Consider the following 24,746-nt stretch of genomic DNA (forward strand, 5'->3'; position numbering starts at 1 on the left):
TTTATTGGTGGCATGAAGCGAGTCTTCATAGAGAATCGGAAGAAAGCCTTTATTGAAGACTGAAGGGGGAGTTGTAAAGATAGCTAATATAGATTAGCAAAAAATCTTTATAGACGTGCTGAGGGAGGGGGAGAGGTTGTCAATATGATGTCCCTAGACAAAATTAGTTTTGGAAAGAGAGAGCATCCCTATATGACTTTTTATACTGCCTTTGGGAGTCGTTATAGAAAAGCTACTTGGTGTAGGGAGAGGTTTTAGCACTAAGAGAAAAAAATTGTTAAACGAACTCATAGTTAAGAGAACACCTGAAGAGAGCGAGTTTAAGAGAGATTCGCCATAGATGACTACATTGACCAGAAAATATATTTTTCCTTTGACATTTGAGGACTATTTCCATAGGTAATTTTGAAGACTGCCCAAGGTTGAAATTAATATACCATCTGAATGGAAAAGTTTAGAGAGGATCAAAACAAAGAAACCATTTTATTATGAAAGTCTGTGGAGAAAGTGTATGTACTTTTTAATGATGAACAAAAATTTCATCCTCTGCACTTCCAACCATGAACATTTCCCCCCTCTTCAACCAAACATCACCCTTCCATCAGCCTTGACACCGAACAAATTAATTTCAATAATTGTCAAACGAATTGTTCTTGAAAAATAGTTTCGCTCTGACGTTAGACACAATGCGCAAAGAATGCCAAGAACTGCCTCTTTTATTTCTAATAGTCCATTATCCACCGAATCGATGTGAGAAGAGGTGGAGGAGGGCACCAATAGCCTCACACAAATGAATGAATTGTTTCGGCTGATCGGTACAAATTGTATTCGTTTTATGCGATGACAGCATTAAGGAGAAAATTACGCGATATGTGTCGCAACCATAAAATATTGGCAGACAAGTGCTTAAATATGTTTCGGGGCGAATTCTTTTGGATTATTCATTCGTGTTGTAGATCAAATACATTTCACGAATTGCAGGTCATAAATTATGCAAACGAAAAAAAAATTGAGACTCGCAATGAAGAATGTCGTGTGAAGTAAGAAAACGAGAAAATATTCCATAGCACATGGAAGATGTATTTCCCAGCCAGCCGATGACGTTGGGAAGCAAAAATAGCTTAGGCTGTGAGAAGAGATTTTTTTGAAATATAAGGGAAAGTAGTCTACATAGAGATCATGAAGTCTTTAAAAAAAGTTGGTAGCCTGGAATTCTCTCAATATGAGAAAAAGAACCATTTGAGTATATATAAGCCGAATATCCTGGTAGTATTATTTAAAAAGCTGAAGCACCATAGATTATTCTAAGGCAAGGACTGGGAACTCTGCATAGGCGAAATGGAATATCAGGGATTATTTATCCATAAAGAAATTGGAGCGCCAAAGAGTCTCCCACCATAGACCAAGTGAAAGGTCAGGGATTCTCTCTCTCTCTCTATAGGGGAGCCATAGGGCCAAGGAGTCTCTCTCTCTCTAGACGAGCTAGAATACCAGATATCTTTCTCCGAAGACAAAATAATAGGCCAAAGAGTATCCATTCCTCTCTACACTCGCTCTAAATATACAAGATTAAGGCCCAGGAAATACATTTATTGGCGAGCTGTAGGGAGAGGATGTTTCTCTATCAAAGATCCATAGATTCTTCATAGGCGAGCTCAAGGAAAGGGAAACTCTTCTTTTTATAGCGAAACTGGAGGACCAGACAGTCGTTATTTTACGGGAGTCTTCTTAGACGAGCCGTAGGAAACCTCTATAGACGAGCCGTAGGAAACCTCTATAGACGAGCCGTAGGAAACCTCTATAGACGAGCCGTAGGGTGTCTTTATAGACGAGCCAAAGGGAGTCTTTATAGACGAGCCAAAGGGATTCTCTATAGACGAGCCAAAGGGAGTCTCTATAGACGAGCCAAAGGGAGTCTCTATAGACGAGCCGAAGGAAGTCTTTATAGACGAGCTCTGAAGGTTAGTCTTTATTTAGACGAGATTTGAAGGTCGTCCTTATATAGACGAGATCTGAAGGGAGTCTTTATAGACGAGCTCTGAAGGGAGTCTTTATAGACAAGTTCTGAAGGTCGTCTTTATAGACGAGCTCCGAAGGGAGTCTTTATAGACGAGCTCTGAAGGCCGTCTTTATAGACGAGCTCTGAAGGCCGTCTTTATAAAAGAGCTCTGAAGGCCGTCTTTATAGACGAGCTCTGAAGGCCGTCTTTATAGACGAGCTCTGAGGCTGTCTTTATAGACGAGCTCTGAGGCTGTCTTTATAGACGAGCTCCGAAGGTCGTCTTTATAGACGAGCTCCGAATGTCGACTTTATAGACGATCTCCGAAGGTCGTCTTTATAGACGAGCTCCGAAGGTCGTCTTTATAGACGAGCTCCGAAGGTCGTCTTTATAGACGAGCCGAAGGGAGTCTTTATAGACGAGTTCTGAAGGTCGTCTTTATAGACGAGCTCTGAAGGTCGTCTTTATAGACGAGCTCTGAAGGTCGTCTTTATAGACGAGCTCTGAAGGTCGTCTTTATAGACGAGCTCTGAAAGTCGTCGACGAGCTGAAGGCAGGTCGTCTTTATTGATGAGCTATGAAGGTCGTCTTTATAGACGAGCTGACAACCGTCTTTATATGCGAGGTGACAGCCGTCTCTCATAGACGTGCTGAAGGTCGTCTCTCATAGACGAGCTGACAACCGTCTTTATATGCGAGGTGACAGCCGTCTCTCATAGACGAGCTGAAGGTCGTCTCTCATAGACGAGCTGAAGTCAGGTCCGTTCTTCGTAGAAAAGCTGAAGGCAGGTCGTCTTCATAGAAAAGCTGAAGGCAAGTCGTCTTCATAGAAAAGCTAAAGGAAGGTCGTTTCTTTTCGTATAGACGAAATGAAGGAACTTTAATTAGGGGTTCCTGTGGGAAAGCCTGTGGAAAAGACTGAATTCAATTTTTTTTTTTTTGGAAACTTAACCTTAACTAACTAAACCTTAATTCGATTTTCTGTGGAAAACATCGTGGAATATTCGTCAAGAATTCTCCAGAGAAAACCCTAAATTCAGCAATATTTTCTACGAAAAACTTGAATTCATCGATATTTTTTATGGAAACCCTCAATTCAACGATAGATTTCTGTAGAAAAACTCAATTCGGGTTAGCTTTGCTATGGAAAACTAAATTGCTCTGAGAAAAATCTCAATTCTTCAAAGTTTTTCAATAGAAAATCGGAAGTCCGCTAACTTTTCCTAAAGAGAAATTCAATCCAGTAGAATTTTTTGAGAAAAGACCCCAATTCAACAACGATTTTCTCTGTGGAAAATCAACGGAAATTTACTAATATTGTTGTTTTTCATCTCGACTGTCTCTAAGTGGCAACAAAACTATTGCCAAGAATTCAATTTATCTTCGTTGAGTGGCCACAACAAACATCAATTTTTTTCTTGCGCTTTTTTTTTTGTTTTTCATTTTCAAATTCACTTAGTTTGTTTTTCACTATTTTTTCAGATTTTTTTTTACCAAATTTTGAATTCCTCTTTAGTGTTGGCGGCGGTTGCTGGGGGTGATGGCTGTCGTACCGACCGGTGGGCCAAATGACGTTTTCCGCTTTTTCTAGCTGTTGTTCATATCATTTGTAGTCATTTGCTGAAAAATTTGCAATTTATTTTTAAGCAAATTTTCTATTTCTGTTTGTATGATAGTGTGTGTGAATTTTTGGGTGTATGTGTGTGAGAGTATTTGCAGGCATGTGTATGTGTGTGTGTTTTTTGGCAATTGCTGCCCTTTTTATTTCGGCAATTGAAATAATTAAACGAATTTCTGCTGACTTTTCATTTCGTTTGTCTGTCCATTTTCTTGGCAGCCCAGGCCAAAGAGGCATTCAATGCAGCACCTCAAACTGCACGATTTGATCAACAAGTGGATTTTCTTTAATTTATTTTGGTGTTTTTGTTATTTTTTCTTTTTTACAAAAACAGCTATATTTGTAAACAAAAACTTTGTGGGGGCAAAAATTGTAATTTTTGAAAAAAAAAAAAATATTCTATTTATTCTCAGTCATTGGAAAATGTTTGTTCCATGGTAGAATTACAAGGTAACCCTTTCAGGCCAGCTGGTATCAATTTGATATGTCAAAAAATTGTTGTAATTTGAATTCGCCTTCATTTACACATAAAAAATTGTTGCATGATTTCAAACTTTAACAATGCTATTGATAGAAAATCGAGATGTTACGTTTTTATAGAGTATGAGGGAAAAAGTGTATATTTAACATATGGTAGGCATAGGTAATATGGAGATCTGAAATTCGTAGATATTTGAAATAAGTGAAACAGGGAATCAATTTCATATAGGAGATAAACCGATACATGGAATTTCATCATCTTATTTGTACGGATTTTCAACTATGTTATACACTATAGGGCTTCAACAGTGAAAGGTGAATGATTCCAAAGCATATTGGATTGGTTTGGGGAACAAAACATTGACAATTTTTGGGGTGTGATTAAATATTGAGATAATTTTTTTATTTCAAATTGTTCGAATGTATTAAAGTTATCTATAAATAAAAGACTTCCTGTTTGCTATACATTTCATAGCTAAGCAAATAATATGCGTGGACTCACAGTAGACTCAGCCCCCTGTATCTTCTGCAATCTTTGATCCAAATCTTAAGTAAGCCTGAGGAGTAAATATACCCTAAAGTACCTTTTAGGCAGCATGTCACTACAGCGAGAAAGCTGACGATGTAGCAAAAGAAAAAAGGGTACACCCTACCAGAACCACCACAAAACCAAATTTTAAAGCATCAAAACTAATTTTCGGATATTTTCTTGCAAAGAACATTATCGCTGTTGAATATGAAATCAACGTTGCCAACGTTACCAAGACTGCATGCTGTGTAAGGATGATGAAGAGATAACAACGATTGGACATATATTATCGCAAATGTCCTTCGTTGGCGCGCTGGAGACTACGCATTATGGGCGATCACTCCATTTCCAGTCTCTGTGATTTTCAAAAATGTTGTATTGAACGTGCTATAATCAAACCAAGATGCAGCGGCTTCAGCATTACTTTCAATCGATGTTGGATGTTTTGAATATTTGCTTTTGTAATAGAAAAAACAACAATTTTGAAAATTTTTAATTCAATATTTTGTTGGAAAAATAATTTGCCCAAAATTTTGTACTTCAAAACAATTCGCCCTGACTACAACTTTGACATATCAAGTTTCCAAAAAAGTTACTTTGTTGTAATTTTCGCCTATGGTGTTTCTACCCTGGTGTTTCTACCATGGTTTGTTCTTAAGCATTTTTCTATAAGAATATGAAAAAAAATATGTTAAATATCATAAAGGAAGTATTTGGATTTTTATTCCAATACTAAATACATGGTGAGATGGAAAAAGTGCAACCAATTTCCGACTGCTGTCATTTCTAAGACACTCGTCCGACAGCTGTTAAAATTATTCCAGTGACAGCTCATTATATTGTTTACAAGCGCACAAAAGCATTTTGGTGAGAATTCTCCAGAAAAAAAGTTATTCGTGATGGAATTCAAGCGTGATAGTGTGATTTCTTTATATTTGGCTGGAAAACCACAAGTGGCTATCGGTAGAGCACTCCAGCATTTCTATGGGAATAAATCTTTTGTGTCTCGTACCATCTCGGGGTAAAGCCATTAAAATTCAAAAAAGTGCAAGAACTTACACCGCATCAACTCAGGGACCTGAGCTCAATTGTTTCTATAAAAAAGGTGGCCATAGGGACCTGAGCTCAATTTTTTCTATATAGAGAAAAAAAATTGAACCTGAGGGATTTTTATGGAGAAAAATCCTTAGGAGCCTAAGGCAAGTTTTTTTCTAAAAAAAAATATTGCTCAGGAAAGTGAGCACATGTTTTTCAATGGAAAAGTCTTGCCCCATGTCCCTGGGGATTTTTTATGACAGTTACTTAAAAATCGTTGTCTACAGAAAAGTTAGCCATAAGTCACTGATAAATTTCTATAAAAAATTGCTGCATGAAGCAGAAGAATTTTTCTATCCAAAATGGCGCCCAATGTAGGGATCACCTTAGAAACATCAGCAGAAATAATTCGAAAATTAAAGAAGCGACTTGATCGAAACCCGCGTTGCAGTGGCCCAAAAATGGCTCGTGAGCTGAACATATCGCAATTTTCCGTTCGACAAATATTGAGAAATGAGCTTGGGATAAAGCCATTGAAATTCCAAAAAATCCAAGAACTTTCACCGCAACAGAAAGAAAGTAGATTCAAAAGAGCTTAAAAGTTGCTACGCTTGGCCGAAAGTGTTGAACTGTCGAATTTGATTATCTCCGATGAGAAAATATTCGTTGTCCAGCAGTTTGTAAAAAAAACAAAAAGATCGCTTTTACTTGCCAATGAGCTCAGTTGGAAATGTGGACCTTCGGTTGACCACCAAAACTCATGCTTCAAGCCGGCCGTGGTGATGGTGGGCCGCCATAACAGTCGATGGTCACTCTCCGCTCGTATTAATCGACTGTAGAATCAGAATAAATGCCGAATATTATTGGGAAAAATACTCTGGAGGGTGTATTAAAGCCTTGGGCACGCAAACATTTTGGCCGTAGACCTTGGACATTCCAACAAGACTCAGCATCATCGCACTCAGCACGCCCCACCCAAGAATGGTTGCAAAATGAGGTTCCTCGCTTCATTTCCAGGGCACCATTAAAATGGCCACCAAAATCTCGGGATACCAATCCGTTGGACTATTGTGTCTGGGGTATTTTGTAAAGCAAAGTTGGTACTTAAAAATATCAAAGTGTCGATCACCTCAAGCAACCGCTTCGCCGGGAATGGACCAAAATACCGCAGAGCAACATTCGGGCAGCGTGTGACGGTTTCATTGGCCGTTTAAAGGCCATAATTCGTGCCAAAGGTGACCAATTCGAACAAATCTAAACTTATTCTAAAAGTTGATGCTATTTCCGATATTTTTTGCTTTCATTCAAAAAAAATTAAAAAAAACATGTAAAAATTATGGCGTTTGACTTTGTTGCAGGTTCTTATCTCACCCTGTATATTAAAAAAAAATCAATTTAAAAAACATTAAGTTCGGCCTGGCCGAACTTGTAATACCCTCCACCTTAGGGTAAGGAAACATTAGAACCCATTATGACCCACAAATACCAATTTTTAGACATATGCAAAATACCGCTATTGTGGGGCTATACAAAAATGTGGACCTATACATACAATGTTTCGCCAAAGATGATAGAACCCATTCGGACCCACCAATACCAATTTTTAGACAAATGTTTCAATGGCAATGTTTCGCCATACGAACTAGGACACCTTATGACCTACAAATACCAATTTTCAGACAAATTCGTGAACAAAATGTGGCAAAAATCATCAAAATACCGAATATCGGAAGGTACCGTTATATGAGGACTATACCAAAATGTGGACCGATATATGTCATTTTCAATACCAACCATCCTAGATACAATACAAATTGTTCTGCTGAATTTTGGCGTTCTACGTCGGATAATGAGGGCTGTATCGTAATATCCAGAGACAGACTGACAAACAAAAAGACGGACAAACAGACAGACGGGCAGATAGACAGACGGACATCCTTAAATAAATAGAATTTTATGCTGATTATGAATAAAGTATTATGTGGTCTACAACAAATATTTGGTGATGTTACAAACGGAATGGCAAAGTTAATATACCCTCCTTTCCAAGGTGGAGGGTATAAAAATAAAAATTCTTTATTCTCTTTTTTTTTGTATATTTTTTCAATATAGAAAATTTAAAATATTTTCAATTTTTCCATTTCCATCAATTTGGTCTTACTTTGGGAATTAAACTTTAAATTCGCCTTCTTGCTTACAGAGACACATCATTCCATCATATCTACTTTGACACACATATACATACATACATATTTCTACCTCCCCTAATCCCTATAATCTTTACAAACATCATCGAAGATTAAAAGATTTGAACCATTAAACAATACAACAAAACATAATATTTTTTCTATTTTTTTTTTCTAATTTATCATGGAAACACCACCAAGTACCTTATAACCAATCATACATCCGAACATACATACTACATCTCGATACTTGTCAGGTACTCCCAACTACACGCATCTCTTAGTGCGGCATCAATCTATTATTAGATCGGTGGACGAATAAAAAAAGAAACAAAATGCGAAAATCCTCCCAAGAACAACGAAGAGGCATTCTAACGCAAGCGACTACATTATTGCGATGGTGAATGAGTTATTTGTTGGTATTGTTGTTGTTGTAGTTTTTTTTTTTTGTTTTATCTACTCTTCTGTCGCGTGAATGACATCGCGTGTCGGTGGTACTAGATGACAACAACACTCACACACATATTCGACATGTAACAGGTGATTCAAGGGTTTTTGCGATGCTTTTCTTGATCGTGTGTATACGCTGGGTTCTAGTGTTGTCATGTCCCTGACTGAAAGTGGTCGGAAAAAACTTTTATCTATTTTCTATAGAAAAAAACTCTTCAGGGACCTTAGGATTCTTTTTTTATAGCAAAAAGTCTTCATAAACGAGGAGTATTTATAGGGGAACTGGAAGACCAAAGAGTCGTTATAGACTAGCTGAAGGGAGTCCTCATATACGAGCTAAAGGGGGCCTTCATAGACAAGCTGAAAGGTGTATTCATAGACGAGCCAAAGGGAGTCCTCCGTCATAGACCAACCGAAGGGAGTCTTCATAGACCAGCTGAAGGCAGTCTTCCTTCATAGACGAGCTGAAGACAGTCTTCCCTTCATAGACGAGCTGAAAGGGAGTCTTCCTTCATAGACGAGCTGAAAGCTGTCTTCCTTCATAGACGAGCTAAAGGGAGTCTTCTAGACGAGCTTAAGGGAGTCTCCATAGACAAGCTTAAGGGAGTCTCCATAGACAAGCTTGAGGGAGTCTCCATAGACGAGCTGAAGGGATTCTCCATAGACGAGCTGAAGGGAGTCTCCATAGACGAGCTGAAGGGAGTCTCCATAGACGAGCTGAAGGGAGTCTCCACAGACGAGCTGAAGGGAGTCTACATAGACGAGCTGAAGGCAGTCTCCATAGACGAGCTGAAGGGAGTCTCTGTAGGCGAGCTGAAGGCAGTCTCTGTAGGTGAGGTGAAGGCAGTCACTGTAGGCGAGCTGAAGGCAGTCTCTGTAGGCGAGCTGAAGGCAGTCTCTGTAGGCGAGCTGAAGGCAGTCTCTGTAGGCGAGCTGAAGGCAGTCTCTGTAGGCGAGCTGAAGGCAGTCTCTGTAGGCGAGCTGAAGGCAGTCTCCGTAGGCGAGCTGAAGGGAGTCTCCGTAGACGAGCTGAAGGCAGTCTCTGTAGGCGAACTGAAGGTCTCTGTAGGCGAGCTGAAGGCAGTCTCTGTAGGCGAGCTGAAGGCTGTCTCTGTAGGCGAGCTGAAGGCAGTCTCCTTAGGCGAGCTGAAGGGAGTCTCCGAAGACGAGCTGAAGGCAGTCTCCTTAGGCGAGCTGAAGGCAGTCTCTGTAGGCGAGCTGTAGGCAGTCTCCATAGGCGAGCTGAAGACACTTTCCATAGGAGAGCTGAAGACACTCTCCATAGGCGAGCTGAAGACAATCTCCATAGGCGAGCTGAAGACAATCTCCATAGGCGAGCTGAAGACAATCTCCATAGGCGAGCTGAAGACACTCTCCATAGATGAGCTGAAGCGAGTCTCCACAGACGAGCTGAAGCGAGTCCCCATAAAAATGGGAGTTTTTATAGATGTGCCGAAGAAGGCACAGCTGAAGTAAAATTGCTTTTTCTATATGAAAATTTGACTTTAGGGACCTGAGGACCCTTTTTCCATTCGAAAAATGTGACCTCTGAGAACTGAGGACACTTTTCCATTCGAAATATTGGACAATAGCCCACTTTTTTATAGGAAAAACTTGATCTCAGGTCCCTGAGGACACTTTTATCCATAGGCGTCAGAGACCATGGGAAAAATTGACCTCAGGACCCTGAGGACACTTTTTTTATAGAAAAAACTCCTCGGGGACCTGAGGACACTTTTTCTATAGAAAAAACTCCTCGGGGACCTGAGGACACTTTTTCTATAGAAAAAACTCCTCGGGGACCTGAGGACGCTTTTTCTATAGAAAAAACTCCTAAGGGACCTGATGATAAACTCCTCAGGAACCTGAAGACAATTTTTCTTTAGAAAAATAACTCCTCAGGAACCTGAGGGCAATTTTTCTTTAGAAAAATAACTCCTCAAGGACCTGAGGGCAATTTTTCTTTAGAAAAATAACTCCTCAAGGACCTGAAAACAATTTTTCTATAGAAAAAATCCCTCCTTGGGGACCTGAGGACCCTTTTTTCTATAGAAAAAACATCCTCAGGGACCTGAGCACAGGTCCTCATGTTCAAGTTTTTTCTGCAGTTCAAAATTTTTATCGAAAAAAAGTTTCCTTAGGCCCTTGAGGTAAATTTTTTATATCGTAAAAATGTCCTCAGACCCCTGAGCTCAGTGATCTGAGTTATCTTTCCTATCGAAATAAAGTTTCCTCATTAATTATTAGGCACAAGTTTAGATACACAAATCTAAATAAGACATGGCAACCCTGGTGCACGATTTGTATTTAGGTAATTGTGTGTGTGACTTTCTCACTACATGTTCCTGTCGTTGTTCAATGCAAGAATGTTGCGTGAGATTTATTTGGTGATAGCAAATAGCAGCTGTCATTTCGGTCAATTTTGATGAGGAACACATGTTGTGGCTGTTTCTTGGATCCAATGGTATTTTCCAATACAAGTGGGGGAAAATTGCTCTTTTCCATTGGAGAAAAATAAAAAGAGTCGAAAATATCAATCAACGGCAATTAGTTGTAATAATGAGATTGAAGTGGTTCAAAGGGGTAACAAGGTCAGAATTTGGAATGGTTCCTGATACCTAAGTATTGTCAGGTGATCATGTGATTTTGAGATGTGGTGAAACCCTATAGTAACTCCATAACTTATATACATATTTCAAAGGAAAGAAATCCCCATTTATCTCCCAGCAAAAACCCTTATTTATCTCGAAACAAAAAGTCAGAATCTCAGGACTGAGGTCAAGTATTTTTCATTGAGAATTTTGGGCAAAATTTTTCCAACAGAGTCGTTGTTGACTTTCTGCTCAAATTGAAATATTTTATTTTCTATTTCTTTGACATTCTGCTCAAATTTCAATACTTTATTTTCTACTTCTGACGACAAACCTTAACACAACTGTCTGCATATTTTTTTTATAAAATTTTCTATTTAGATCCTAAAATGGTAAGTCCAAAAAAAAATCGCCATAAAATTCCCCTCACTCTACTCCTTATTCTCCATAGGAGTCGGAAAACAACATGGATGATAAGGCGCCACTTCAATCCCAGTTCGTACCCATAACACCAAAAGATTCCCTATCCTCTGTGGATTCAGAGCCACCAATTCCATTCCCTAAAAAATTACTACCAAAAACCAGAACCCTGGCCACGCGAAAATCAATCCCAACAAAAACCATGGTTAGAGAAGCCTTGAAAACAATTGCAAAACCCAAGGAGACAGCAGCCGAACGGGCATCACGACAACGAAAAACTCTCAGTTTGCGGGGAATTCAACAATTTATGGCTCTCAAATATTTCATCACAAATCCCGACATGAAGTCGCGAATGCCCCATGTCAAGAAATACCTAAAGGATCTCTTGGATAATGGCCAGCTGAAGAGTGTCAAAAGCGGTGCCGGTTTGACGGGTTCATTTTGGGTTCCAGCTAGAAGTCAGCTGCAGAAGGACCTGCAAAATGTTAAAAATAAACCCAAGGCTAGAAAATCTCTGAAATCAAAGCAAAAGAGGAAAGGCCACAAGGCCAGACGAGGAGGTGTGAAGAAGGCATTGTCTCGTCATAAATAACTTCAAAAGCCATAATTATTTTTAAAATCAATTATAATTTCTAAATATTGGATATATTTTAATACATTTTACGAAATTAAATAGGATTTTTTCTTTAAGATTTCTTTCTATAGAATCATCTCAGGAACCCGACGAAATTTTTTCTATAAAAAAAAAACTCTTTTTTCAGGAACCTCAGGAATTTTTTTCTATAAAAAACTCTTCTCAGGGACCTGAGGAAATATTTTCTATAAAAAAAACTCTCCTCAGGAACCTGATGACCTGGGGAAAATTTTTCTACAGGGTGACCTGAGACAGGGTGACCTGAGACAATTATGGAAAAAAATCTCCAGAGATTGTCCAGAGGAATTTTATCTATGGAAAAAACTCTCCTCAGGGTGTACTGAGAAAATGTGAAAAACTCTCCTCAGCGTGTCTTGAAATTTTTTCTATAGAAAAAACTCACTTCAGGCAGCTGAGGAAATTTTTTCTATAGAAAAAACTCACTTCAGGCAGCTGAGGAAATTTTTTCTATAGAAAAAACTCACCTCAGACATCTGAGGAAATTTTTTCTATAGAAAAAACTCACCTCAGACATCTGAGGAAATTTTTTCTATAGAAAAAACTCACCTCAGACATCTGAGGAAATTTTTTCTATAGAAAAAACTCACCTCAGACATCTGAGGAAATTTTTTCTATAGAAAAAACTCACCTCAGACATCTGAGGAAATTTTTTCTATAGAAAAAACTCACCTCAGACATCTGAGGAAATTTTTTCTATAGAAAAAACTCACCTCAGACATCTGAGGAAATTTTTTCTATAGAAAAAACTCACCTCAGACATCTGAGGAAATTTTTTCTATAGAAAAAACTCACCTCAGACATCTGAGGAAATTTTTTCTATAGAAAAAACTCACCTCAGACATCTGAGGAAATTTTTTCTATAGAAAAAACTCACCTCAGACATCTGAGGAAATTTTTTCTATAGAAAAAACTCACCTCAGACATCTGAGGAAATTTTTTTTATAGAAAAAACTCACCTCGGACATCTGAGGAAATTTTTTCTATAGAAAAAACTCACCTTGGACATCTGAGGAAATTTTTTCTATAGAAAAAACTCACCTCTGGTTCCTGAGGATTTTTCTTCTATAGAAAAAACTCTCCTCAGGGAAATCTGAGGAATTTTTTTTCTATGGAAAAAACTCTCCTCAGGGAAATCTGAGGAATTTTTTTTCTATGGAAAAAACTCTCCTCAGGGAAATCTGAGGAATTTTTTTTCTATGGAAAAAACTCTCCTCAGGAAGATCTGAGGAAATTTTTTCTGCAAAAAAACTCTCCTCAAGGACCTGATGGAAAATTGTTTTTATGTATTTTTTTATACAAATTTTTTCCTCAGGGACCTGATTTTTTTTATAGCAAAAAGATGCCCCAGGGATCACGAGGATCTTTATTATATCGCCATTGAATATTATATTTATAATGTTATATTATATATTTTAAGTAGAGGACATATCTTTAAGCCCAAAATTACATTTCCTTCGAGGACCTTTGCAAGACCAAGGTAGAGGTTTCTGAAAGATTTGAATTACGCTTTGGCAATGGCGGTGGAGATGCCGGACTCATGGCATAGTGATTTGGAGCCGAGCGTTGTTCCAAAGTGTATTCATTTTCACAGGATCTGGGTGTCTCGTAGTTCTCTTCGCGACAATGAAAATCCGAGGAGAATGGGTCATCCACACAAGAGCTGTTCGGAATTAAACTCTGGGGCAAATTTTGAACGGACATTTGAAAGGATGGTGGTGGAGATTCGGGTGGTATGGCTGGCAGGGGTAATCTGAGGGAAAAATTTGGAAAATAACTTATAATTATGAACCCTGGAAATATCCTTGGACTTACTTAATGGAAGATTTCTTCCTTAGCACCTCCTTGGTCAGCGAATCCTTTTTCTCATTGTTGTTGCAGTTTTTGCGTTTCTTCAGCGAGTTCTGTTTAATGTATTCCTTTTCGGATATGGTTGAGACATAACATGACTTATCGGGCTTCTTTACAACGAGGACATTTTTGGAACCCTCCAACAGATCGGGATAGGTCTTAATGCCACAGTAGGCCACCAAGGCTCCCATAATGGTGGACACCAGGAAAATCAGACACAACATGCCAATGGTGAATTGTTTATTATCCTGGGATATCCAAATGTTCTCTTGCCTTTTGTGAGGCACATGCAGGGGCATGCAGTTAAAGGGCGAGATGGCATTCTGATAGGGAGGCACCAGGCAAAAGGTATAGGTGGTATTCTCCACCAAAGGGCCCACCACCAACTGAGGTTGGGCATAACGCATGCATTCGTAGTCCACGTTACGGCCATTGCAGGTTACAAAATCCGCTTCCTCTTGTTCGCTGAACCATATGATGACCAAATCGCCAGGTTCATTGACCAATACAACAACGGTATTATTCTCCTCGATGAGCTGCAAATCGAATTCATGCGTTGGCGGTGGTAGCTCGAAATAGTCCGTCTCCCCAGTCAAATCCAAATTACGTTCCATAGAGATATCAATCGATGAGGAGGCAACTTCCGAGTTAGTGGAATCCAACGACTCAAAATTGACGCAACGCATTTTAAATACCGTCGCCAAATCCGACGAGTCATCGACCTCATCTTCGCTGTTATCGAAATCTATTTTCGGTGTGTATTCATTTATCTTGGGTGTGGTCATTGGAGCCATGGAAGACGTCTCCAATTCCTCGACGGGAGATACCGTCGTAGATAATGCTTCGCAATTCTGCTCTCCGTAGTTCACCTCATCTATGGGCATGCCATAGAAAATGCGTGGTGCCGTACAGTAGACATCTTCCATAAATTTATTTCGCTGCTCCCGATACAAATTGGCCAAGCCTTGCATGGCACAATCACACAGCCACTCATTGTGGCTGAGACTAATCATGGCACCCAAATTATTCTGCAGAATTGGCTTCACAATCTCCGTACCCAGGGTGACCAAACGATTTTTGGATAAATTCAAAAATATCAATTTGTTCGACAAATTCGCAAAGGCATACTCCTCGATGTGTTCCAGTTTACAATCGATCATTATGAGATATTTCAAATTCGGCGTCGATTGGAACATACGCCGACTCAGCGATCCGGTGATGTTATTGAAACTTAAATCCAAATATTCCAATTTACTCATATAGCCCACATCGAAGAGATTCCGACTGCCATGCATTTCCAAATGGGCATTAAACTTCAAATGGGTAAGGGTAGTTTGTACCGGCTGGAAGAAGGCCGGTTCCAGCCTTTTGATTTTACTATCTATTGTTAGGTAACGCAGTTTAAACAGTCCCAACAGGGCTCCACTCTCAACCGTATCAAGCTCCAAACTGAACCATGACATCAAAAATGTACCCATAAACATGGGAGCATTGAAAGAGTTACCCCTTATTCTTGTTAAATTTCCGGAACGTATGATAATCTCATAGACCGAGAGATTTGTAGGAATCCAGGAGTTGGTCAGGGTATTATCGGGGAAATCTTGGGATTCCATCAACAATACATCGATGGAGGGACAAGAGGTGGTCTGAAATGAAAATATATTTTCTATAGAATTCCTGAGGGAAATGAGGAAATTTTTTCTATAGAAAAAACCTACCTCAGCGAACTGAGGAAATTTTTTCTATAGAAAAAACCTACCTCAGCGAACTGAGGAAATTTTTTCTATAGAAAAGACTCACCTCAGGGTACTGAGGAATTTTTTTCTATAAAAAAAAACTACCCCAGCGAACTGAGGAAATTTTTTCTATAGAAAAAACCTACCTCAGCGAACTGAGGAAATTTTTCTATAGAAAAACCTACCCCTGCGAACTGAGGAAATTTTTTCTATAGAAAAAACCTACCCCAGCGAACTGAGGAAATTTTTTCTATAGAAAAAACCTACCACAGCGAGCTGAGGAAATTTTTTCTATAGAAAAAACCTACCTCAGCGAACTGAGGAAATTTTTTCTATAGAAAAAACCTACCTCAGCGAACTGAGGAAATTTTTTCTATAGAAAAAACCTACCTCAGAGAAATGAGGAAATTTTTTCTATAGAAAAAACCTACCTCAGCGAACTGAGGAAATTTTTTCTATAGAAAAAACCTACCACAGCGAACTAAGGACATTTTTCAATAGAAAAAACTTACCTCAGCGAACTGAGGAATTTTTTTCTGTAGAAAAATCCTACCGCAGCGAACTGAGGAATTTTTTTCTGTAGAAAAATCCTACCTCAGCGAACTGAGGAAATTTTTTCTATAGGTCCCTGAGGAATTTTTTTCTATAGAAAAAACCTACCTCAGGGACCTGAGGAATTTTTTTCTATAGAAAAAACCTACCTCAGGGACCTGAGGAATTTTTTTCTATAGAAAAAACCTACCTCAGGGACCTGAGGAATTTTTTTCTATAGAAAAAACCTACCTCAGGGACCTGAGGAATTTTTTTCTATAGAAAAAACCTACCTCAGGGACCTGAGGAATTTTTTTCTATAGAAAAAACCTACCTCAGGGACCTGAGGAATTTTTTTCTATAGAAAAAACCTACCTCAGGGACCTGAGGAATTTTTTTCAATAGAAAAAACCTACCTCAGGGACCTGAGGAATTTTTTTCTATAGAAAAAACCTACCTCAGGGACCTGAGGAATTTTTTTCTATAGAAAAAACCTACCTCAGGGACCTGAGGAATTTTTTTCTATAGAAAAAACCTACCTCAGGGACCTGAGGAATTTTTTTCTATAGAAAAAACCTACCTCAGGGACCTGAGGAATTTTTTTCTATAGAAAAAACCTACCTCAGGGACCTGAGGAATTTTTTTCTATAGAAAAAACCTACCTCAGGGACCTGAGGAATTTTTTTCTATAGAAAAAACCTACCTCAGGGACCTGAGGAATTTTTTTCTATAGAAAAAACCTACCTCAGGGACCTGAGGAATTTTTTTCTATAGAAAAAACCTACCTCAGGGACCTGAGGAATTTTTTTCTATAGAAAAAACCTACCTCAGGGACCTGAGGAATTTTTTTCTATAGAAAAAACCTACCTCAGGGACCTGAGGAATTTTTTTCTATAGAAAAAACCTACCTCAGGAACTGAGAAATTTTTTCTGCAGAAAAATCCTACCGCAGCGAACTGAGGATTTTTTTTCTGTAGAAAAATCCTACCTCAGCGAACTGAGGAAATTTTTTCTATAGGTCCCTGAGGAATTTTTTTCTATAGAAAAAAACCTGCCTCAGGGAACTGAGGATTTTTTTTTCTAAAGAAAAAACCTGCCTCAGGGACCTGAGGAATTTTTTTCTATAGAAAAAACCTGCCTCAGGGACCTGAGGAATTTTTTTCTATAGAAAAACCTGCCTCGGGGACCTGAGGAATTTTTTTCTATAGAAAAAACATACCTCAGGGACCTGAGGAATTTTTTTCTATAGAAAAAACCTACCTCAGGGACCTGAGGAATTTTTTTCTATAGAAAAAACCTACCTCAGGGACCTGAGGAATTTTTTTCTATAGAAAAAACCTACCTCAGGGACCTGAGGAATTTTTTTCTATAGAAAAAACCTACCTCAGGGACCTGAGGAATTTTTTTCTATAGAAAAAACCTACCTCAGGGACCTGAGGAATTTTTTTCTATAGAAAAAACCTACCTCAGGGACCTGAGGAATTTTTTTCTATAGAAAAACCTACCTCAGGGACCTGAGGAATTTTTCTATAAAAACCTACCTCAGGGACCTGAGGAATTTTTTTCTATAGAAAAAACCTACCTCAGGGACCTGAGGAATTTTTTTCTATAGAAAAAACCTACCTCAGGGACCTGAGGAATTTTTTTCTATAGAAAAAACCTACCTCAGGGACCTGAGGAATTTTTTTCTATAGAAAAAACCTACCTCAGGGACCTGAGGAATTTTTTTCTATAGAAAAAACCTACCTCAGGGACCTGAGGAATTTTTTTCTATAGAAAAAACCTACCTCAGGGACCTGAGGAATTTTTTTCTATAGAAAAAACCTACCTCAGGGACCTGAGGAATTTTTTTCTATAGAAAAAACCTACCTCAGGGACCTGAGGAATTTTTTTCTATAGAAAAAACCTACCTCAGGGACCTGAGGATTTTTTTCTATAGAAAAAACCTACCTCAGGGACCTGAGGAATTTTTTTCTATAGAAAAAACCTACCTCAGGGACCTGAGGAATTTTTTTCTATAGAAAAGACCTACCTCAGGGACCTGAGGAATTTTTTTCTATAGAAAAAACCTACCTCAGGGACCTGAGGAATTTTTTTCTATAGAAAAAACCTACCTCAGGGACCTGAGGAATTTTTTTCTATAGAAAAAACCTACCTCAGGGACCTGAGGAATTTTTTTCTATAGAAAAAACCTACCTCAGGGACCTGAGGAATTTTTTCTATAGAAAAAACCTACCTCAGGGACCTGAGGAATTTTTTTCTATAGAAAAAACCTACCTCAGGGACCTGAGGAATTTTTTTCTATAGAAAAAACCTACCTCAGGGACCTGAGAAATTTTTTTCTATAGAAAAAACCTACCTCAGGGACCTGAGGAATTTTTTTCTATAGAAAAAACGTACCTCAGGGACCTGAGGATTTTTTTTCTATAGAAAAAACCTACCTCAGGGACCTGAGGAATTTTTTTCTATAGAAAAAACCTACCTCAGGGACCTGAGGAATTTTTTTCTATAGAAAAAACCTACCTCAGGGACCTGAGGAATTTTTTTCTATAGAAAAAACGTACCTCAGGGACCTGAGGAATTTTTTTCTATAGAAAAAACCTACCTCAGGGACCTGAGAAATTTTTTTCTATAGAAAAAACCTACCTCAGGGACCTGAGGAATTTTTTTCTATAGAAAAAACCTACCTCAGGGACCTGAGGAATTTTTTTCTATAGAAAAAACCTACCTCAGGGACCTGAGGAATTTTTTTCTATAGAAAAAACCTACCTCAGGGACCTGAGGAATTTTTTTCTATAGAAAAAACCTACCTCAGGGACCTGAGGAATTTTTTTCTATAGAATAAACCTACCTCAGGGACCTGAGGAATTTTTTTCTATAGAAAAAACCTACCTCAGGGACCTGAGGAATTTTTTTCTATAGAAAAAACCTACCTCAGGGACCTGAGGAATTTTTTTCTATAGAAAAAACCTACCTCAGGGACCTGAGGAATTTTTTTCTATAGAAAAAACCTACCTCAGGAACTGAGAAATTTTTTCTGCAGAAAAATCCTACCGCAGCGAACTGAGGATTTTTTTTTCTGTAGAAAAATCCTACCTCAGCGAACTGAGGAAATTTTTTCTATAGGTCCCTGAGGAATTTTTTTCTATAGAAAAAAACCTGCCTCAGGGAACTGAGGATTTTTTTTTCTAAAGAAAAAACCTGCCTCAGGGACCTGAGGAATTTTTTTCTATAGAAAAAACCTGCCTCAGGGACCTGAGGAATTTTTTTCTATAGAAAAAACCTGCCTCGGGGACCTGAGGAATTTTTTTCTATAGAAAAAACATACCTCAGGGACCTGAGGAATTTTTTTCTATAGAAAAAACCTACCTCAGGGACCTGAGGAATTTTTTTCTATAGAAAAAACCTACCTCAGGGACCTGAGGAATTTTTTTCTATAGAAAAAACCTACCTCAGGGACCTGAGGAATTTTTTTCTATAGAAAAAACCTACCTCAGGGACCTGAGGAATTTTTTTCTATAGAAAAAACCTACCTCAGGGACCTGAGGAATTTTTTTCTATAGAAAAAACCTACCTCAGGGACCTGAGGAATTTTTTTCTATAGAAAAAACCTACCTCAGGGACCTGAGGAATTTTTTTCTATAGAAAACTACCTCAGGACCTGAGGAATTTTTCTATAGAAACCTACCTCAGGGACCTGAGGAATTTTTTTCTATAGAAAAAACCTACCTCAGGGACCTGAGGAATTTTTTTCTATAGAAAAAACCTACCTCAGGGACCTGAGGAATTTTTTTCTATAGAAAAAACCTACCTCAGGGACCTGAGGAATTTTTTTCTATAGAAAAAACCTACCTCAGGGACCTGAGGAATTTTTTTCTATAGAAAAAACCTACCTCAGGGACCTGAGGAATTTTTTTCTATAGAAAAAACCTACCTCAGGGACCTGAGGAATTTTTTTCTATAGAAAAAACCTACCTCAGGGACCTGAGGAATTTTTTTCTATAGAAAAAACCTACCTCAGGGACCTGAGGAATTTTTTTCTATAGAAAAAACCTACCTCAGGGACCTGAGGAATTTTTTTCTATAGAAAAAACCTACCTCAGGGACCTGAGGAATTTTTTTCTATAGAAAAAACCTACCTCAGGGACCTGAGGATTTTTTTTCTATAGAAAAAACCTACCTCAGGGACCTGAGGAATTTTTTTCTATAGAAAAAACCTACCTCAGGGACCTGAGGAATTTTTTTCTATAGAAAAGACCTACCTCAGGGACCTGAGGAATTTTTTTCTATAGAAAAAACCTACCTCAGGGACCTGAGGAATTTTTTTCTATAGAAAAAACCTACCTCAGGGACCTGAGGAATTTTTTTCTATAGAAAAAACCTACCTCAGGGACCTGAGGAATTTTTTTCTATAGAAAAAACCTACCTCAGGGACCTGAGGAATTTTTTTCTATAGAAAAAACCTACCTCAGGGACCTGAGGAATTTTTTTCTATAGAAAAAACCTACCTCAGGGACCTGAGAAATTTTTTTCTATAGAAAAAACCTACCTCAGGGACCTGAGGAATTTTTTTCTATAGAAAAAAACGTACCTCAGGGACCTGAGGATTTTTTTTCTATAGAAAAAACCTACCTCAGGGACCTGAGGAATTTTTTCTATAGAAAAAACCTACCTCAGGGACCTGAGGAATTTTTTTCTATAGAAAAAACGTACCTCAGGGACCTGAGGAATTTTTTTCTATAGAAAAAACCTACCTCAGGGACCTGAGAAATTTTTTTCTATAGAAAAAACCTACCTCAGGGACCTGAGGAATTTTTTTCTATAGAAAAAACCTACCTCAGGGACCTGAGGAATTTTTTTCTATAGAAAAAACCTACCTCAGGGACCTGAGGAATTTTTTTCTATAGAAAAAACCTACCTCAGGGACCTGAGGAATTTTTTTCTATAGAAAAAACCTACCTCAGGGACCTGAGGAATTTTTTTCTATAGAATAAACCTACCTCAGGGACCTGAGGAATTTTTTTCTATAGAAAAAACCTACCTCAGGGACCTGAGGAATTTTTTTCTATAGAAAAAACCTACCTCAGGGACCTGAGAAATTTTTTTCTATAGAAAAAACCTACCTCAGGGACCTGAGGAATTTTTTTCTATAGAAAAAACCTACCTCAGGGACCTGAGGAATTTTTTTCTATAGAAAAAACGTACCTCAGGGACCTGAGGAATTTTTTTCTATAGAAAAAACCTACCTCAGGGACCTGAGGAATTTTTTTCTATAGAAAAAACCTACCTCAGGGACCTGAGGAATTTTTTTCTATAGAAAAAAACCTGCCTCATGGACCTGAGGAATTTTTTTCTATAGAAAAAAACCTGCCTCATGGACCTGAGGAATTTTTTTCTATAGAAAAAAACCTGCCTCAGGGACCTGAGGAATTTTTGTCTATAGAAAAAAACCTGCCTCATGGACCTGAGGAATTTTTTTCTATAGAAAAAAACCTGCCTCAGGGACCTGAGGAATTTTTTTCTATAGAAAAAAACCTGCCTCAGGGACCTGAGGAATTTTTTTCTATAGAAAAAAACCTGCCTCAGGGATTTGAGGCATTTTTTTCTATAGAAAAAACCTACCTCAGGGACCTGATTAATTTTTTTCTATAGAAAAAACCTACCTCAGGGACGTGAGGAATTTTTTTCTATAGAAAAAAACCTGCCTCAGGGACCTGAGGAATTTTTTTCTATAGAAAAAAACCTGCCTCAGGGACCTGAGGAATTTTTTTCTATAGAAAAAAACCTGCCTCATGGACCTGAGGAATTTTTTTCTATAGAAAAAAACCTGCCTCATGGACCTGAGGAATTTTTTTCTATAGAAAAAAACCTGCCTCAGGGACCTGAGGAATTTTTTTCTATAGAAAAAAACCTGCCTCATGGACCTGAGGAATTTTTTTCTATAGAAAAAAACCTGCCTCAGGGACCTGAGGAATTTTTTTCTATAGAAAAAAACCTGCCTCAGGGATTTGAGGAATTTTTTTCTATAGAAAAACCCTGCCTCAGGGACCTGAGGAATTTTTTTCTATAGAAAAACCCTGCCTCAGGGACCTGAGGAATTTTTTTCTATAGAAAAAACCTGCCTCAGGGACCTGAGGAATTTTTTTCTATAGAAAAAACCTGCCTCAGGGACCTGAGGAATTTTTTTCTATAGAAAAAACCTGCCTCAGGGACCTGAGGAATTTTTTTCTATAGAAAAAACCTGCCTCAGGGACCTGAGGAATTTTTTTCTATAGAAAAAACCAGCCTCAGGGACCTGAGGAATTTTTTTCTATAGAAAAAACCTGCCTCAGGGACCTGAGGAATTTTTTTCTATAGAAAAAACCTGCCTCTGGCAACTAAGGAAATTTTTTCTATAGAAAAAACCTGCCACAAGGACCTGAGAACGTTTTTTCTATGGAAAAACCTGCCTCCGTGACCTGGGGATTTTTTTTTTAAAGAAAAGCTCACCTCTGGTGCCTGAGCACCCCTTTTTTCTATAGAAAACCCCTGCTTCAGTGGCCTGAGGAATTTTTTGTCCTCAGATCCCTGAGGCAGGTTTTCCTATAGGAAAACATCTGAAGAGAAAATCTAGTCCCTTACCTTCATGGTCTTGAACAATGACGTATGGATATTGCCATCATGCGAACAGGCAATCTTACAAAGCTTTTCCTCACAGCCAGTTAAGGTGTCCGATATTGGCCCGAATACATTTTCAATAATCATCCTGAAGAACAAATAATGGTTATAAATCATTCCCCGCCGGCTGTCAGTCAAACGCAATCGCATCAATTACTCACCGGCTGTTACGTGGTGAATCCATCCACTCGCTGTCATGGTTAAAACGCAATAAATTCTCTTCCGAATTGAAATCATAATTCGGTTCAATTACACTGGCCGATAAAAGATTTTCCTCATCCTCGGAAGCGATATCGAAATTACGGGCACTCTTATTGTTCTTCTCGTTTATGGCCAAATAAAAGGTAACGACGATAAAACAAAGTCCAATTGTCAGGAGTACCCAGGCGCAGGCCTGGACACAATTTTCGCTTAAGCCACAAAAGTTTTTTCTGAAAGTAGAGATAGAAAGAGAGAGAGAGAGTAACAAGAAAATGAGAACAAATCGTACTCTCATGTGATAAAAACAACTCACTTTTTGCAGTTCTCTCCATTGGTATTCCCCTTAGTGCTAGCCTTTTTGGTATCCGCTTTATCCGATTCCTTGGTATTATTCACTGACAGGAATGTCATGACTCGTGGGCTGCCTGGTAACGACTAACTCTACGGCACTGAGGTCTGTGGACATTTAAGGACATATTGTTAACTTCGTTATCAGATTTAATAACTCTTATCTGCCCATCGAACAGGTTGCCCTATCTGGGTTACCATTTATCTCTCCACCTGCCCTGGTATTGGATAGACTATTATCATCGATATTTATCTAATCATTTAATTTCGAATTGTTGTTTGCCTGCGGCGTGTGTTTTTTGGCGGTGGCGAATAATGATTTGAAGGCTAAAAATAAATTTGCATAAGTTCCGCGAGCCGCCCCCACCTAGGAGGGGTAATGCAAATTAATAAGTATATTGTTTATTTGGAGGATACTTTTATTTGTGTAGACTATAGGGAGCCGCAAGTATTTATGGCAATATAATAAAATGAGGACAAGAAATCCATTTTCCACAACTTGAGAAATACAGCGTGAGATGAAAAAAAAAAAAACAGCAACCAACTTCAGACTGCTGTCATTTCTAAGCCACTCGTCCGACAGCTGTTAAAATTATTCCAGTGACAGCTCATTATATTGTTAACAAACGTACAAAAACTTTTTGGTGAGAATTTTCTAGAAAAAAAGTTATGCGTGATGGAATTGAAGCGTGATAGGGTGTTTTCTTTATATTTGGCTGAAAACCCACAAGTGGCTATCGTTAGAGCACTCCATCATTTAAATGTGGACAAAACGCTTGATCTCCTGAGGCCAACTTTTTTCTATAGAAAAAAATTGAGCTCAGGTCCCTGAGGCCAACTTTTTTCTATAGAAAAAAATTGAGCTCAGGTCCCTGAGGCCTACTTTTTTCTATAGAAAAAAATTGAGCTCAGGTTCCTGAGGCCAACTTTTTTCTATAGAAAAAAATTGAGCTCAGGTCCCTGAGGTCAACTTTTTTCTATAGAAAAAAATTGAGTTCAGGTCCCTGAGGCCAACTTTTTTCTATAGAAAAAATTGAGTTCAGGTCCCAGAGCCCAACTTTTTTCTATAGAAAAAATTGAGTTCAGGTCCCAGAGGCCAACTTTTTTCTATAGAAAAAAATTGAGTTCAGGTCCCTGAGGCCAACATTTTTCTATAGAAAAAAAAATTGAGTTCAGGTCCCTGAGGCCAACATTTTTCCATAAGGAAAAATTGAACTCAGGTCCATGAGGCCAACTTTTTTTCCATAGAAAAAATTGAGCTCAGGTCCCTGAGGTCAACTTTTTTGCATAGAAAAAATTGAGCTCAGGTCCCTGAGGTCAACTTTTTTCCATAGAAAAAATTGAGCTCAGGTCCTACAGAAAAAGATGTGATCAGGTCCCTGAGGCTAACTTTTTTCTATAAAAAACGTTGATCAGGTCTCTGAGCTCAGATACCTCAGGCCAACTGTTTTTCTTTAGAAAA

The 24,746-nt window shown here is 38.4% G+C and overlaps 3 protein-coding genes across 3 annotated transcripts in view; 1 reads left to right on the forward strand and 2 right to left on the reverse strand.

The window, feature by feature from the left end:
• Window positions 1–24,746, reverse strand: part of LOC101892653 (troponin C) — a 519,923-nt gene that overhangs the window by 30,568 nt on the left and 464,609 nt on the right. The gene's annotated exons all lie outside the window — the stretch shown is intronic.
• LOC109611642 (uncharacterized) lies at window positions 11,164–11,981 on the forward strand. Its single transcript, XM_020034685.2, has 2 exons — window positions 11,164–11,280; window positions 11,340–11,981. The coding sequence occupies exons 1-2, from the start codon at window positions 11,278–11,280 to the stop codon at window positions 11,898–11,900; spliced, it is 564 nt and encodes a 187-aa protein (XP_019890244.1). The 5' UTR covers window positions 11,164–11,277; the 3' UTR covers window positions 11,901–11,981.
• LOC101894530 (uncharacterized) lies at window positions 13,265–23,399 on the reverse strand. The gene is made up of 5 exons (XM_005177594.4): window positions 23,250–23,399; window positions 22,897–23,166; window positions 22,700–22,823; window positions 13,776–15,457; window positions 13,265–13,713 (listed from the first exon to the last, which is right to left on the reverse strand). Exons 1-5 carry the CDS (start codon window positions 23,345–23,347, stop codon window positions 13,407–13,409), a joined length of 2,481 nt encoding a protein of 826 aa, XP_005177651.1. The 5' UTR covers window positions 23,348–23,399; the 3' UTR covers window positions 13,265–13,406.

The sequence above is a fragment of the Musca domestica genome, unplaced genomic scaffold (assembly GCF_030504385.1).
Source record: "Musca domestica strain aabys unplaced genomic scaffold, Musca_domestica.polishedcontigs.V.1.1 8, whole genome shotgun sequence".
NCBI lineage: Eukaryota > Metazoa > Arthropoda > Insecta > Diptera > Muscidae > Musca > Musca domestica.

What these genes read in the sequence shown, in the direction of transcription:
- LOC101894530 (XM_005177594.4), bottom strand. Translation starts at nt 23,347, where the DNA reads ATGACATTCCTGTCAGTGAATAATACCAAGGAATCGGATAAAGCGGAT. An exon ending in AATGGAGAGAACTGCAAAAA is followed by an intron (nt 23,167 to 23,249) that starts GTGAGTTGTTTT and finishes CTCTACTTTCAG; the next exon opens with AAAAAACTTTTGTGGCTTAA. An exon ending in GATTCACCACGTAACAGCCG is followed by an intron (nt 22,824 to 22,896) that starts GTGAGTAATTGA and finishes TTTGTTCTTCAG; the next exon opens with GATGATTATTGAAAATGTAT.